This window comes from Periplaneta americana, chromosome 16 (assembly GCF_040183065.1).
Source record: "Periplaneta americana isolate PAMFEO1 chromosome 16, P.americana_PAMFEO1_priV1, whole genome shotgun sequence".
Classification (NCBI taxonomy): Eukaryota; Metazoa; Arthropoda; class Insecta; order Blattodea; family Blattidae; genus Periplaneta; species Periplaneta americana.
The window spans coordinates 165,628,874-165,646,287 of NC_091132.1; the positions used below are offsets into that span (position 1 = coordinate 165,628,874).

At 36.3% G+C, this 17,414-nt stretch overlaps 1 protein-coding gene across 5 annotated transcripts in view; it reads left to right on the plus strand.

Annotated features, from left to right (window-relative positions):
- The window catches only part of LOC138691780 (zinc finger protein 235-like), a 187,164-nt gene that overhangs the window by 147,461 nt on the left and 22,289 nt on the right, over positions 1–17,414 (plus strand). For 4 of the 5 annotated variants that reach the window (XR_011329960.1, XM_069814161.1, XM_069814160.1 and 1 more), the window contains exons 3-5: positions 14,179–14,276; positions 14,886–15,023; positions 15,331–15,410. Coding sequence is in view for 4 of the 5 variants with exons in the window: in XM_069814161.1 (XP_069670262.1) it covers positions 14,184–14,276; positions 14,886–15,023; positions 15,331–15,410 (311 nt within the window). In the remaining variant the exon portion in view is untranslated. Of the gene's footprint in view, positions 1–10,126; positions 10,218–14,178; positions 14,277–14,885; positions 15,024–15,330; positions 15,411–17,414 lie in introns of those variants that run through there. The other variant, XM_069814159.1, reaches the window with a different exon arrangement.

The following is a 17,414-nucleotide window of genomic DNA, read 5'->3' on the forward strand; positions in this document are numbered from 1 at the left end:
ACAGATTTGTGTCAACGATCAGTATTCTTCCACCATGTGTATGTCCAGGCTGCTTGGAATGTCGTGGCTGAGAACAGTCGCTATTTGAAAAGACTCTAGTCGGTTCCATGCCCAATCGACTGCAAGATGTGATCGAGATGTGGGGAAGATAGAATCGTGGCTTTTTGTTGTTTTTTTAACGATTCAATTTTTTTTAGTCTTCTAAGGCAGACGCCAGTAAGTTTGTTTTGTATATGTCACGAAACAGATTTTTGTTGCGAATAAAATATTTTTTTCTTTTCATTTGCAGCCATAATGTCATAATAAATAATGATAAAGTCATGACATAATACATTCATGAACCTGATGTTAATTACTAAAATAATCATAAAAGAGAAAGGAGTAATTATGTATGTTTTGTATCTCTATCTTAAAAACAATACAAAAAAGAACACAAAAAGCACTTGGTTGTATTCGAACGCAGGACCTCACGCATAAGAGGCAGGAACGATACCATTACGCTATTAAGTAGGTAACACAAAGAATACTTGAATTATAACTGTAGATATCAGGCAACGTGGTACAGCAACATGTAACATCGCCTGTCTCCGAATTGTAGCGAAGATACCCGAAGGGAACTTTGCTTCTGGGGAGTGGCCACTTTCTTTTGACAACTGTACATACCTGTAGTGCAAATAATGAGGAGTGGATCAGGACAGCACGTTTGCACATCTCCTTTTCATGTTAGGTTAGAGTAATTTTAACTGTACTCTTCACTCGTGGTTTGGTTAGGTTAGGTTAGGTTAGGTTCTTTTCAAACTGAAATGACGAGTGAAGCGTACAGTTAAAATTACTCTAACCTAACCTAACTTAACCTAACCACGAGTGAAGCGTACAGTTAAAATTACTCTAACCTAACCTAACCTAACATAAAAAGGAGATGTGCAAACGTGCTGTCCTGATCCACTCCTAAATAATGGCCCATGTCTATATAATTCGATAATAAAAACTTCAGCTAGAATTGCCGTCTTGTAGTAATGAAATTTTCGATTCCAGATTCAAATAGTCATAGGACAGAGTTCCCTAGTTTATATTATGTATCATGAATTTTAAAACAAGTTTATTTGTTCTCTAAGTACATTATATAATTTCTGTCAGTGTTATATTTTCGTTAATATATCTATATGATTTGCTGCTAATGACACTAATAATAATAATAATAATAATAATAATAATAATAATAATAATAATAATCTATCTTCATTCTCAACATAATCTTTTCTTCATCCTGAAATTATTGTATAACTTATCTCAAATTATAACGTAAATTATTGTTATCATCTTTATGTATCCTACTTGTTAAATATCTTATTCTGGTGTTCAAAATAAATGTCAGTCTACAAAGTATGTATATTGTGACTCTTCTATGTTTTTGTCTATCTATTCCTCGCTAGAATTTGATCCTGGTATTACAATTTTTATTTTCATTTTATAAACAACAGAGATATTTGTGTATGCGAATTATGTAAAATTAGTTTATAATACCGGTATAATTTGAAGATACATACATACAAAATTATTCACGTTGTAGCATGTCTTTGCTGTGAAAAATAACACCAGGTTTTTAGATTACCTACTCGAGCCGATACTTTGCAATGAATGGCTAAATTGTAGATACTCCAGTCGCAACATTGAATTCATCTTAAGTTTACTTATAGCCAAAATTTTGTTTTGCAATAAAAAACAAAGTAGGAAATGTAGGGTAAATTTGCGTACTGCCTTTGTCAGATGCTTATACTGCCTGCTCATTCAATGATCAAACATGTAACATGACCTATATACTTACATACGGCTTTTAAGGAACCCGGAGGTTCATTGTCGCCCTCAAATAAGCCCGCTATCTGTCCCTCTCCTGTGCGAGATTAATCCAGTCTCTGTTATATTCCACCTCCCTCAAATCCATTTTAATATTATCCTTCCATCTACGTTTCGGCATTCCCGAATGTCTTTTTCTCTCCGCCCTCCCACTAACACTCTACATGCATTTCTGGATTCGCCCATACGTGCTACATGACCTTTACTATGCCTAAAGCCGACATTAGGGACTATTTTCCAGTCTTTCTGCATCCTACCTCGAATAGGGATCACTTCAAACTACAGATTTTAATTTCTCAACTTGGAGTTTTAAAGCAGAATAAGCTTACATTGAATGAGAGGACACTGGATAAAATCTACTGGTCGTTTCTCGTCACAATAGAAATGTGTATTAGAATAGTACCAACTAAATATAAATATCTCTAATACTTATATACGGAGAGCTATGAAAATGAGGACACACAAAGTAGAAGAGGGGATAAGCAAAGTGAATTAGTCGGTCTGGATGGCTCAGTCGGTCGAGTGCTATTCGCTTTATGACTCTTAATACACATAAAAAAATGATACACTTTGAAAAATTTAAATTGTTTAATTGAACTCAATTTGTGAGTCTCATTGTAACTGTATACGCGTTACTACCGCTTGTTATATTGTAGCCTATGCAATGCAATTCCTCCCATGTGAAGTAGAGGAACATGTAATCTCCTATGTGAATATTAAGCATATATTTTTGTAATTGTGACACACGGGCTTATTAAGCGTAGATTATTGTTATCAATTATGTAGTCTGACTGCACAGAGATGTTATTTAAATGTGTAGAATAAATAAATGAACAAAATCCCACTAATAAATGTGTTTATTCTTCCTACTGAAAAAAATTATATTTTGCACATAGGAGATATTGTAGGAACAACGACGATAATGTTTTTGTTACATTCATCTTAAGCCAGAGCACGGCGAGTACAGGGTGTGAGGGCGATCTCCTCGTGACTGCCATCTGTGCTGCAGGGAAGAGTGTTGCCGTGTGTTGGCAACTGCTACTGAATTCACTGCGATATAGCGATCTTTCCTAGAAACAAAATCGATTTCTTACTAAATAAAAATAAAGAAATGGAGAAGGAAGCTTCTGTTATTTAATCTTAAGCATTTAGTGCGTGAACTTACTGTTATCGAACATCTTCCACCCTGTATGAGTTTTTGTACCACCTTTCACAGTTGAGATGCAGCTCTTCGCTTGTTTCATTCCGTATGAACTGAAACAACCCAGAACTCACCACGTGGAGGTGGCTGCATGTCGAGTTCCGCCCTGCCCATCCCATCCTCCCTACCATTGGGCAGTGCATAAAATTTTTGTGGTTTGCAATTTTTTTTTTTTTTTTTTTACTTTTCTATTTTATATTTTTTTTGTCTCATTTACATTTTGGAATGATGGAGAAAGACGGTCACTTAAAATTTTGTTTTATTTAACGACGCTCGCAAAAGCAGGGGTTATATCAGCGTCGCCGGTGTGCCGGAATTTTGTCCCGCAGGAGTTCTTTTACATGCCAGTAAATCTACTGACATGAGTCTGTCGCATTTAAGCACACTTAAATGCCATCGACCTGGCCGGGGATCGAACCCGCAACCTTGGGCGTAGAAGGCCAGCGCTATACCAACTCGCCAACCAGGTCGACTATATATAGGCCTAAATGTTATGTTTTTTATTTAACGACGCTCGCAACTGCAGAGGTTATATCAGCGTCGCCGGATGTGCCGGAATTTTGTCCCGCAGGAGTTCTTTTACATGCCAGTAAATCTATTGACATGAGCCTGTCGCATTTAAGCACACTTAAATGCCATCGACCTGGCCCGGGATCGAACCCGCTACCTCGGGCAGAGAAGGCCAGCGCTATACCAACTCGCCAACCAGGTCGACTACATATACAAATGTTATTTTTTTTTATTTAACGACGCTCGCAACTGCAGAGGTTATATCAGCGTCGCCGGATGTGCCGGAATTTTGTCCCGCAGGAGTTCTTTTACATGCCAGTAAATCTACTGACATGAGCCTGTCGCATTTAAGCACACTTAAATGCCATCGACCTGGCCCGGGATCGAACCCGCAACCTTGGGCAGAGAAGGCCAGCGCTATACCAACTCGCCAACCAGGTCGACCAGAATTTGGATCCAGGACCGCAGCCGCGGAAGTGTTCCCCTACTTCCGTCCAGACTGTTTTCTAGCCATCTCCCAAAATCTTTCCAAAGCTTCTTCAGCCGGGATAGGTTTCCAAAGTCGAAAGGGTTCAAAAGATCTCTGTTCCTCCGACATCATGCCTGAGTCAGAGTCGTCACTGTCCGTACTGGACTCATCCTGCCGACTTGACTGGGGAGGACTATCGTCTGTAATGTGTGGGGGGGTAGTGTCAGTGCCTTGGCCGCCCGCTGTAGAAGGTCCCGCCTTCGCTTCCCCCTGAGGGTCCTCAGGAGGAAGGTCAAACGTGACCCTCGGGCGCGGACGGTCGGCCCCCTGTTCTTTCTCAGTACCCCTGAGAATACCATGGGGGGGAGGCGGGGGTAGTGGTGGTACGGATGAAGGTGGAGAAGATGGCGGTGGGTGTGTGCGGCGTGAGCGGCGTGATCGTCGTCTCACTTGTTGTGGGTGTATTTCTGTGCAGGGGGGAGCATAAAAGTATTTAAATTTTGTACAGTACCGGGGGTGTGATGTGGAAGGCTGAGGCGATGAAGGCGGAGGGACAGGACCAGGGGGCGTGGAGTCACCACTCCTGTCCCCTGGACTGCCGCTACTCCAGAGGTAGTAGCCCCCAAACCCTATCGCCCCAACGATCCCCACAATTTTGACCAAATCTGGCGTACCGAACGAAAAATGGGGTCCGCCTTCCGCAACCGCAGGTCCTTCCTTCCGCGGCCCAACCGCATACGCAGGTCTTCCCGCCATCTGGAAGGCTCCCATACGAGAGCCCCCAGCAAATGCAGCTGCCCCCGTGAAGGGATAGCCTCCCTTCTTCATCAAAAGAAACGCAGTTCGCATTCCAGACATACCGAACTATTCTTCCGAGAAAAGCAAACCACAGTGTTTCCATGGAAACGATCCGTCTTGTCGTGTCTGTCGGTCATTGTTGATGACGTCAGCACGACAATAACCAGGCGCGCGAGTACGTTGAAATACCGATACAATAAAAGATGCGAACGTTTTCACATCTTCTATCTTTAAGATATTGTTATTCCCTACATTTATATTAGAAAAGGAGATTAGGCCTATTATTTTATATCTAGACGAGTATTAAATACTGACAAATAGAAATTGAATAATATTTATTAGAATTCAGTTATCTTACTAATACATAAATAGTATACCAAGATGTGTTGCTACTGTGTGTGGCAAGAGATTTTCGCATTTGGCTTATCTCGAGGCGCATTCACTCGTGCACACAAACGATAGGCCATTCAGTTGTGACGTGTGTGGAAAGAGTTATTTGCAAACGGCACATCTCGAGAGGCATTCACGCTTGCACATTGGCACGAAACCATTCTGTTGTGATGTGTGTGGGAAGTGTTTTACAAGTTCTTCACACCTTAAAACACATTTAATTATCCACACTGGCGACAAGCCATTCAGTTGTGACGTCTGTGGAAAGTGTTTCTCGCTCTCGAAATACCTCGATATGCATTCACGCGTACACTCAGGCGTGAAACCATTCTCTTGTGACGTCTGTGAGAAGAGTTTCTCGCGCTCCAATCGTTGAAACCACATTCGCGGGTACACAGGTGAGAAGACATGCAGTTGTGACGTTTGTGGAAAGAGGTTTTCGCAATTCGCACATCTCAAAAGGCATTCACGCGTGCATACTGCCGCGTAACCATTCTTTGTGACGTGTGTGGGAAGTGTTTTGCAAGTTTTTCAAAGCTTACAACCCATTTAATGATGCACACAGGTGAGAGGTCATTCTGTTGCGATGTATGTAGCGAGAGATTTTCGCGTTTCGATTATCTCGAAAGGCATTGACGCGTGCACACTCTCTAGCTTTTATTCGTCAGGTAATGTTTGACTTTTATTGTTATTGTAAATTTAACATTAATTGTAATTATAATTTTAATTGTATTCTTAATATTGTAGTTGTAATGTGGTTTTGTAAGAGGGAGGAAATTAAACGCAGAATAAATATGGGAAATGCATCTTATTATTATTCGGTTGAGAAGCTCTTATCATCCAGTCTGCTGTCCAAAAATCTGAAAGTTAGAATTTATAAAACAGTTATATTACCGGTTCTTCTGTATGGTTGTGAAACTTGGACTCTCACTCTGAGAGAGGAACATAGGTTAAGGATGTTTGAGAATAAGGTGCTTAGGAAAATATTTGGGGCTAAGCGGGATGAAGCTACAGGAGAATGGAGAAAGTTACACAACACAGAACTGCATGCATTGTATTCTTCACCTAACATAATTAGGAACTTAAAAATCCAGACGTTTGGGATGGGCAGGGCATGTAGCACGTATGGGCGAATCCAGAAATGCATATAGAGTGTTAGTTGGGAAACCGGAGGGAAAAAGACCTTTAGGGAGGCCGAGACGTAGATGGGAGGATAATATTAAAATGGATTTGAGAAAGGTGGGGTGTGATGATAGAGACTGGATTAATCTTGCACAGGATAGGGACCGACGGCGGGCTTATGTGAGGGCGGCAATGAACCTTCGGGTTTCTTAAAAGCCATTTGTAAGTAAGTAAGTAAATTCCCTGGTAGAGTTTAAGATGGACTTATCTCTACCAAGATAAATAAGTAATTATATAGTATACTATTCTGTTCGTAAGCCAAAAGCCATATGTTGGATCTTGTATGGAAGGTCTTTTTGTGCTATGAGGTATCTAAAATATTGTGTAAGCTTACTTCCTGGTGAGAAGTGATTGAATTGTCAAGTTTTGGCTTAACTTTGTTGAATAGGGAAAGTGTGGAATGTGATGTTTGTGGGAAGTTCTATGCACAGTCGAGTAGTCTAGAAACTCAGGAATCCATTCCCACAAGGAAAAAACCGTACTAGTGGAATGGCTGGGAAAAACTTTCGTACTATAGTCATTTCAAAATGTAGGTACGCTTACACAAACGAGAAACATTACAAGAGCCATAATCTATCAACACGTGCGAGTAATACATAACGTTTTGATTGTTACGAAAATCTTACATCTCTTTCTTCAAGTTAATCTTCTGATCTGCAGTCGTTTCCACTCTAAAGTCGTCACATATCCGTACCTACGTCACATCCGCTATGAATCACGTATCGGTCAGAGATGGGGCTTTCTCGCAGCTTCGACTTTGGAACTAATGAGAGTTGGAACCAGTGACAAATATCTCCCAGTAACAAATTCAGTGGATTATAAGTTGCACCTCAGCGCTATTGTGGAAAGAATTGTCTGGATTCAGGTTACTTACAACGACATGCACGCATACATACTGGGGAAATGTAATCCATTTGAGATATTATTATTATTATTATTATTATTATTATTATTATTATATTACACTGATATGCATTTAAAATCATTTCTGCTACAAATACTTGTTCTATTTAAATAACGTGCTCTGAATCCGAATCTGTATTTGTATATTCATTATCACGTTAGATTTTTGTGTAATTTTGAAGATAAGAGTGGAACAGATTTGAAAATTGACAAATGTTTAAATAATACATCTAATACGATAATTTAACTTGTATGATTGCGTTTAGGTACTGAAAATTGTTAGTTCCGGGCCTGTGTTCACATTTTCTTTGTCACGCCAGGATTTTCTTTAAACTTTGGAAATAAGGACGAAATATACAAAATTTAAACAACAATATCTAAAAAAGTCAAATAATGTGCTGAATAATATTTTTAAAACTTACTGTAATGCCGTAATTTAACATTGTAGATTATAAAATTATTTATGAACCCCTAGATTATTAATAAAAATAGATTCCAGTAATAAAAATTATTCTATATATTTAATATAATAAAATTATATTACTTCCTATAAAGCAGTATTAAAAATTTTTTGGTCGGCGCAAATAGCACGTAAGTGAAAAAAAAAATGAATTTTTCAAATGTGATTTTTTTTAACTTACTCTTAACTAAATATAAGTATAATAATGAAATTAATGTATGTTGGTCAAAGTAAGACCATTTTCAATGTAACATAGAAGGAATTTTATCATTTCAAATATTAAAAAAGAAATTCTTGACTTAAGTGATGAGATACAACAGAAAAATGGACTTTTTTTTATCCTTATGTCATTTTTCCCGACGACCAAAAAATTTTAAACCCCTTGAGACGTTCAAGATGTCGCACCAAAATGCACCATTTTGATGCCCTTCGGGGGATCCCTCTTTATGCATCATCAATAATTCTCCAATATTGCTTCATTTCATTTGTCCTGCTACCATATTTCAATGTGTATCAAATCCTAACGAAAATCGAATTTATCAATAAGGTAATCAACACATCTCTGCGATTGTTTCTCTGATTCATTACTTACTTCTGGAATTCTTCTTCTCTTTTGTGGTGCACTTCAACAGGAAGTAATTATGTTGCACTAATGAAGATGCTCTCTGTTCACAAAATAAACACACATTTAAGGCTTATACTTAACAGTTTCAAGAAGTTCCACACGAATATATATGGAAATTAAGTTTTTTTTTTTTTTTTTTTTTTTTTTTTTTGGCTAGCAATATTAAAAAAAATGGAATGTAAGTTTTCATTGTTCATAACTTTTAATTAAATTGTTTTATAACATTTTAGTGATGTCATTATGTCTAAATTAACAGCTTTAACTTAATAATAATAATAAAAATAATGATAATATAATTTATCTAATTGTATACACTAATTTCAGTATTTATACGGTTTCATGAGCACGAAGGACATATTAATTGCAACTTTGTGCTGTATTTTACAGAATGTTTACTTTAACCTACATTACCCAGATTTGACTTACACCACTTCTGCTCTGAACGGCTCAATTATGAAATTGCTTTACCTACGTTACTCTCAATGCTCTGGATATAGGAGCATAATCCAATATATACCAGACATTTACCTGCCGCTACAAGACAGCAATGTGGAGGATCTGTGGCTCATCATAGGCGTATTGAGACACTCCTAACTCTAAGAAAATCGACCTCAAAATTATATTATTCGTTACCTTGTTTTTCCCTGGACTCTCGTCTTCTGAAATAAATCAAAGGATTTTAGAAAATTATACTGTGAACTTTCTTATAAGAACAGACAGAAACGGTCAATTTCGTCCCCCTCTGCTTCTACTGCTAATGGCAAACCTAAACTTGAGGTCAGAAAAATCTCCTTCCCCAGAAGTTGCATCCACTCCTGATTTACAGCCGAATGCAGCACACTATTTCGCCAAAACAATAGTAAAATTCAAGAGACATTTTATTAAAAGAAGTTCTTCTTTCGCCTACACATCCATTCGCCACATTAATTGGAAGAGAGAGAGAGAGATGCAATTGAAGAGTGGGAATGCTATTTAACTAACACGTCACTTTTTTTTTTTTGCGGCATTTGTATATAGCCGTGAACGAATTGAGTAGAGTGGGAAAGGGAGACAAACTTAAAAATGCAATGGAGTTTGGGGCTGAGATAGACTGAATATGTACAGTAAACTCCAAGCCTGTACGCCACTTGTCTCAGTGCGGTTTCGCTGCTCCACTGAAAAAAATGTTGAAGGGGAAACAGCCGAAAACAGACGTGACGCAATAGTTACACAGAACAGAGGGGGTGGGGAAGTCGTTAGAGAAGCTGAGTTAAGGATCACAAGAAGAAACGCCGGAAGATGTAAGTCTGCACATTGGAAAGGTACTTTGTCCCTTCACAGTGCCAGTGGAGTCCAGTAAACTCGCTCATATGACAAGTGTGATGTTCGAAGACTGAGTCAAGACCGCTAGAAGAAATACCTGGATTTGTAAGTCTGAACTGTAAAAATCCCCTGTGCGAATAAATTCTAGTAACAGGCTCAAGCAACAGGGTAATATATGAGGCTAAGCCAATTCAACTGTGTCGAAAATTGTTTGCAAAATCAACAGAATCTTTATGGGTAAAGAAATGTAAGTTCGTGGCCCATTTCTTATAGGGCTCATCCCGATATTTGTTTTAGAGGTTTAGGAGAACCTTAGGCAGGATGAATTTGTATACAAGTATTATCTATCCAGTTCACTATGTTGATATGACGGCCATAAGTAATCCAGAAACCAATGTGTCACGGTCTTCTATGTTAATTGCTGTCAAGCTATCTAAATTAGAAATATACTAATATAAATTTGCAGTATAGGTCTTATTATTCTATACTAATATTGTCCTTCACCAGTGACAGCTGAAAACAGGTATGTAAATGTGATTGTTTCGATGACCTGTGGCCAACATAATATTGCATTGTATTCCACAAAAAGTTAGGAGGAAACGACATCCAAAAACTTTCCTGCATGCTTACAATCCATTGTGTTACGTCGGTTTGTCCTAGAGGAATGTATTTAATTCTTTGCATGTTACTGTAAAAAAATAAGTGGGTTACAGGTACATATTTACATTTAAAACTTGAAATTAATTATTCCGTAAGGTTCAGATTTTTTTATTTCACGTATTGTCTTTGTATTACACTCTTACCAGTAAGAAATTTAGGATAAGTTTGTATTGTATGCAGGCTTTATTATTATTATTATTATTATTATTATTATTATTATTATTATTATTATTATTATTATTATTATTATTTTCAATGCTTCCCTTAAGAACGATAAATATTATTCCTGTTTGTTTCATATATTATAAAAATTATGTTTATAGCCATATCTATTTTCATTTGGGTACTTCTACAGAACTACACCAAAGAAGGTCCACTTTTGCCTTTAACAGTTGCGTTATTCGAATAGTATTTATCTGCTGTACGTAGTAACGATTCATGAATAGTCCCTGTAACTGCACATGCTGATGAGACCTGTAATAGTTAATGTTACGTTTTACTTAACAACGCTCGCAACTGCAGAAGTTATATCAGCGTCGCCGAATGTGCCGTAATTTTGTCTCGCCGAAGTCCCATTTAATGACACTTAAATGCCATAGACCTGGCCCGGGATGGAGCCCGCAACCTTGAGCACAGAAGGCCTGCGTTATATCAACTCGCCAACCAGGTCGACACGCCTGTAATTTTAGTAGGCCAATCTAGTAAAGTTTGCTGGAAATTTTCATGAGCATATTTCTGATCAGTGTGTTTTTGGGGGCCTGGACCGAACGGGCAGGAAAGCTTTTTTAGTGCCAGTAATAATAGAAATTATTGTCGAAGGACGTCGTATTTCGAAATAATTAACATTCACGTTTGTATGTAAATGGTGATCTATTCTTTCGTGACGCCTTCTGTGGACAATATGGCGGCGATACAACCATTCATTACTACGCATAAGTATATGGTTCGTGCCTAATCCGCGGAAAAATGTTATGTTCTGAGAAGTTTAGATCACGGGCTTTGTTATTTACACTATTCGTATTAAAGGAAAAAAAAATGTGCCTCCATTGATTAAGTTCTTCTTCAAAATGAGGTTAATTTGATTACGTAAACAGTGGTGCATAACAGGGACAAATAAAAAAATTATGATCCTACATAATCCTCTGTGTATTTATATTTGTTTGGAGTGATTTGTAATTTACTTATGTTAGAAACATTTTAAAGCAATTATCTCAGCACCAAAAATGGATACTCTCGTCATCAAATGATCGTATTTTTGTTATCTTGATGCATAATAATTAAACAAGTGAAAAGAATTATGCTTGCACTAAGGTGTATATTCTCTGGACCGAAATTATCACATTTTAGTAATTAAAATATACTTACTAATAAAAAAAAATGTTACACGAATTATCCTTGGGCCAAAAATGGATGCTACGTGGACCAAATGATCATACTGTAATTTTCCAATTATTTGTACAGTTTCATCTGGCATTTCATGAAGTTGTTACTACTGATACAGTGGTACCTTTTGTTAATTGATCTTATTTATAGGTTAAACACTATATTTTGGGTGAACGAATATAGAAGGATTCTCGCTTTGATGTTGAAGTATTTTAACATGGAATGGCCCAGAAGCCACAAGTCGTATTAAACATGTTGCTTTGCTAATTAACCATTATACAGTGCTGAGTAATATACGTATCCGTTACCTAACTCTCTGCATTGCTATGTACTCGTACAATATGCCTAATCGTTGAATTGATAGTAGCTAAAATATAGATCGGTCGTTAAAGTGTACAGGTTCACATATCCGGGATAAATGTTTAGTTAACATACTCCAGTTACAGATGATCCCCTTATCGAATGCGTGATCGTCCAGGATATAATTCGCTGAAGTTGAGAAAGTGACGTATTAATGAATATACGATTGGAAAGATAGAATAAAGGATATAATATGCTAAATATTCTGATAGATTATAGTCGCACAGAATAGTGGGAGAAAAGTATAATTGAATGTTTCGCAACGAATTGGCTCTTAATTAAAATGTGTCTACATCTGTAGACCTATCCAAATAGATAGATAAGCACCACAAAGAATATTTTGCTCAGTTTTCCACTTACATTGCTTGTGGTATGGTTATGAGCGTACGTATATGGCTAGAATTATCGCCATGATAAACTTTAAACTTCCGCCCACATTTTACGAGCACCTGGTCAAACTCGAAATGGAGCTCTACAAAATATAATAGCCAAAGTATCGCTCTCTGTAAAAGAAAATTATCAGTTACGATTAGTGTAACTAATTTAGACAATTACGCATTTCTCTATTTAAATATTAATTTTTGTGCCCGCAAGTTGAAATTCCTAATCTTACTATTAATTGTGTTATTCTTTAGTATAAACGGGAATTGACACTTTTTTTCAATAAATTGAAGAGGAAGATTTGATTTCCTCTCGTAGATGGTAATATGGAGGAACAGTATGTAAGAGATTGTCAAGTTCCCTGTGTAATCGAAATCGGTAATCATTTATATTATATCTCAATAAATATGTAGAGCGATCGGTAATTTCATAGAAACGATGGAAACGATGTTATCTTCACTTGAGTTATTTCCTACTATCGATATGCGAAGTCCACTTAGGTTTTACTTCGTCAGATTTATTTTATTCTTATTTTATTTATTTTATTGGGTTATTTTACGACGCTGTATCAACATCTAGGTTATTTAGCGTCTGAATGATATGAAGGTGATAATGCCGGTGAAATGAGTCCGGCGTCCAGCACCGGAAGTTACCCAGCATTTGCTCGTATTGGGTTGAGGGAAAACCCCGGAAAAACCTCAACCAGGTAACTTGCCTCGACCGGGATTCGAACCCGGGCCACCTGGTTTTGCAGCCAGATGCGCTGACCGTTACTCCATAGGTGTGGACTACTTCGTAAGATGAATCGATAGATCGAATTGGTATTAGACTATTTCGACATTTGGAAGTTTTATAGAATTGCACGTCGAGCATTTTGCTGGTTTAAATTTGGATATAAATTGTGAATTATAAACTTATTGGATGACTCATGTACTTATCTTCCTTCATTCAGTCCTGTGTCTTTCGTGTTCAATCTTTTAGTTATCACTACATATATTTCGTACTTTATACATCTGACACTATATATCTTTCTAAAACCTACCCCCACCTAATTTGTCTATTCCTACATTTTTTTTTTTTCCTTTTTATTCTGTCTCTATTTTCACGACACATACCTATCATTACCATTTCTATCTCTTACTTGTTATATTCATATGTCGTAATCTCTATCCCACCTAACATAGCTAATTCATACACCTCGCTCACTTTGCTATTTACATCACTTCACTAATTAATTTAATACCTTAAACTATATTCTTACAATTTACATAATTTAAGCGACTCATACACTTATATTCCATTGTTCTACACAGTGTCTTTCATGTCCTTTGCTTTCTTTTTTCACCTCGTCTATTTCCTACTTTCTCGTCCGACACTATTTAGTAGACATCTGCATTTTGTTGAAAACGCCCGAACGGATCCAGTGGAACAAATCATATGTAGAACTTAGAGACAAACAATATCGTGAAATCATCGAATTTATTTGTTAGACAACTACTCTATCTTATCCCTAGTATCACATGCTCATCTGTGCTGATGTACACATTCGTTTGTATTTTTGTGGTAACTTTTGTGTGTTGTGGCGTGCACAGAAATACACACACCGCGCAGATGTGGACTTATTATTGCCAAGCTAGTAAGTCTATCTGAGTATTTCACATTCTGCATATTAACTTATGTTACGTAATTTCCTCCTTCAGTCGTAATGGACATGATCAAGATGGAACCTGTGTCCGACCCAATGGGTGTACAGACAAGTGGTATCGCAGAAATAGAAGAGAAGAAGCCTTTATCTGAGGTACATTGAGAACAATTAATATATTATATTTACTAAAGGGCGTAATTTATAACTGGGAAGCATATTCCTTTCTAATTAGTTGTTCTTTCTTCCAAGAGATGAAACACAACTAAAAAAGTTGAAAATTGTGAATGTGAAGTTCCACACCGAATTTTAGTTCACATAAAACACACATACTCACAAAATGGTGTGAATACATACATTCAATATATATATATATATATATATATATATATATATATATATTACAAACACAAAAACCTTGACGTTTCCTTTACTTGCATGGATTTTTAGAAGGACATTTAAATAATTTAAAACTGAATCAATACTAGCTTATTTAGAATAACATTAACCTTTATATTTTGTTGTGGATCCTTCTGATCATACTGGCAACAAAATATCATACAATAAATATATTCTTTTACTCGTATAACCTGCGCTACAACGATTTTCAGATAAATTATTTCACTATTGGTTTTGGAATAAGTAGATATGCATTTGTTGACATCAGTATTAATAAAAATGTGGACTGACTTTATAAATAGCCACGTGTTTTCGTGTACAAATTTTTTACTGTTTTGTATAAGTATTTTGTTCTTTATGTTGCAGGAAGGGAATTTATTAGATCTGGACGTCACTAAAATAAAAACTGAATGTATAGATCACAGGTATAAGTTTAAATCGGAGATAGTATTTGAGGAATCTGCAGTGCCAATTGACTTTCCCATACTTAAGAGTGAAGCTGAGGTGAGTGCAGTTTATGAAGTGTGTTGGTCGGTAGTTCTCTCTCTGTTATTTACTGGCTAATGTAGCTGTTAGTCATCCCAGTCATAACTTTTACGCTATCCAATTTTTAAGTTAATTGTTTTACTAGAACTGTTTAGTTTTTTGAATCATATACCGTACTTGGTGGTAATCCATTAGTGTCAAAATGGATGCCCACATTCTTCACAAAATCTTTCCTTTAAAGATCGGATAAGTTATAGATTTTTACTGTCTGATTTTCATGTATTATTGTGCTCTGTGTCTGTCTTTACATCATCTTCTCCTACAGGAAGAGTTTTGTGAGTTGGATCAAGTGAAGGAGGTCAAACTGGAAGTAACAGCAGAAGAGAATGAAGATTCAACTGAGAGGTGAGTGTAATATACGAGTCCCTAGTTTCTTGTTGGTTTTACTGCTTTATTTAAATAATGACAACATAAACATATTTATCATTTCAACATGAGTATTTTATATATTGAAAACTCCAGTTTACATTGCAGATATAAAAGGCTTGAATCATATAATATCCTATCTCTATCACGAACACCTGCCCTAACGCTACTTTACCACTCCTACAACTGCCAACTAGTGGAGCTGATGTTGCTGCTGTCAAACAAAATACCAAGGCATAGACTTGCCTTCAACTTTTCACATTTAATGGAGAACAGTTCACTGACCATTTTCATTGACTAATGGAATGTACTCAGGAAATATAGTTCCTGTTGTTTTCCCAAGTCTGATCCGGCAGTTGTAGTAGGCTTTTGTGTATAGCTTTGAAGGAAGTGAGTCTTACTTCTCTGCAGCATGTCCATCATAGTGCTGAGTTCTTAGAAAGAAATTAGAAAATTTGTGTCGATTTCAATTTTTGGATTTAGCAATATTATTGTTGCATGGATATGGATTCCCCTGCATCCCAGTAAGGCGTGCGTTGCACTAAGCTGCCAACATTGTGATGGTGTGACGTACCCACTACATCATAACCTTAAATAGAGCATTGTTGACATTGGTTGTACTTGCAACACTCAGCCTCATGGTCTAGTGGTCAGAGCTTCTGGCTATAGTTCATGAGGTCCCGGGTTCGATTCCCGGTTAGAGCACAGGAATTTTTCGTTAAAGGGGTTTATTCCTATGTTCGTCCATGGTCTGGAATTTAGGTTAAGTTTAGATTTAAGACCTCTCCTGGCACTACATTATCATAATCATCCTATCACATCATCGGGGTAATGTAACTCCGCCTTCCAGGCGCCCCAACCTCAGAAGTGGGTTACAACTAAGCCACAGCCAGGAGAGAAGACCAGAAATGTCGAAAAGACAACCTGGTGGCATTGGATAAAAAAAAACACACACACACTCACAGCTGTACACCTATAATTTGGTGCTCGTTCTTTCTGGGTTGTTGGACAATCCTCACATATTATAAATAACAGCTGACTTTTAGGTTTAGCGTTTTGTAAGAAGTACGTTTCTGCATTATTACTAAAATATTGACACATTAATTGAGTAAATGTATTAGTTCTGTTAACATTCTTTAGTACCGACAATATTAGATAGGATTTAATGGGAAAATTAAACTTTTTTTTTTTTTTCAATGTAATGTAATATTCAGTCCTGCACAATTTTTCTAGTTTTTTAGTTTCTCTTCATAAAAGTACTATTATAATTTCGTATTTGTATTAGTGATTTAATTCAGTCATTGTTTTGCTGCATTTTAGATTATAGTATTAAAGAGAAAATAAATGCTTTAATTGACTTTTCAAACACAAAAAATATAATAAGATAAATATAAATAATAATATAATAAGATGCCTAGAGAAATTCTGAATTTATTGTGTTAAATGCGTTCCCCCATTTCGATATGTAAAATGTCAAGCATCTGTAGTATTAACATTATTATTATTATTATTATTATTATTATTATTATTATTATTATTATTTGCTGATAATATTACAGATATTACTAACACAGTACCACCACTAGTACTACATTTATTATTATTATTATTATTATTATTATTATTATTATTATTATTATTATTAGTATTTGCTGATAATATTACAGACATTACTAATACATTACCACCATTTGTACTATATTTGTTGTTATGGTTATTATTATTATCATCATCATCATCATCATCATCATCATTATTTAATTTGTACCATAGTTGTTTATTTTATTGGATTAATTGTATAACTGTCTTGGACTTCTGTTGCCTCATGTCTCTTTTGCAGCACATAGATATTAAAAAATAAATGAATAATTATTGTTATGGTATGTTATGTTATGTTATGCTATTATGATTATCATAATTACTATTACTACTTAATTTTTTAAAGATAATCTGTACAAAAAGTAACTGAAAGTGAAAGTCCAT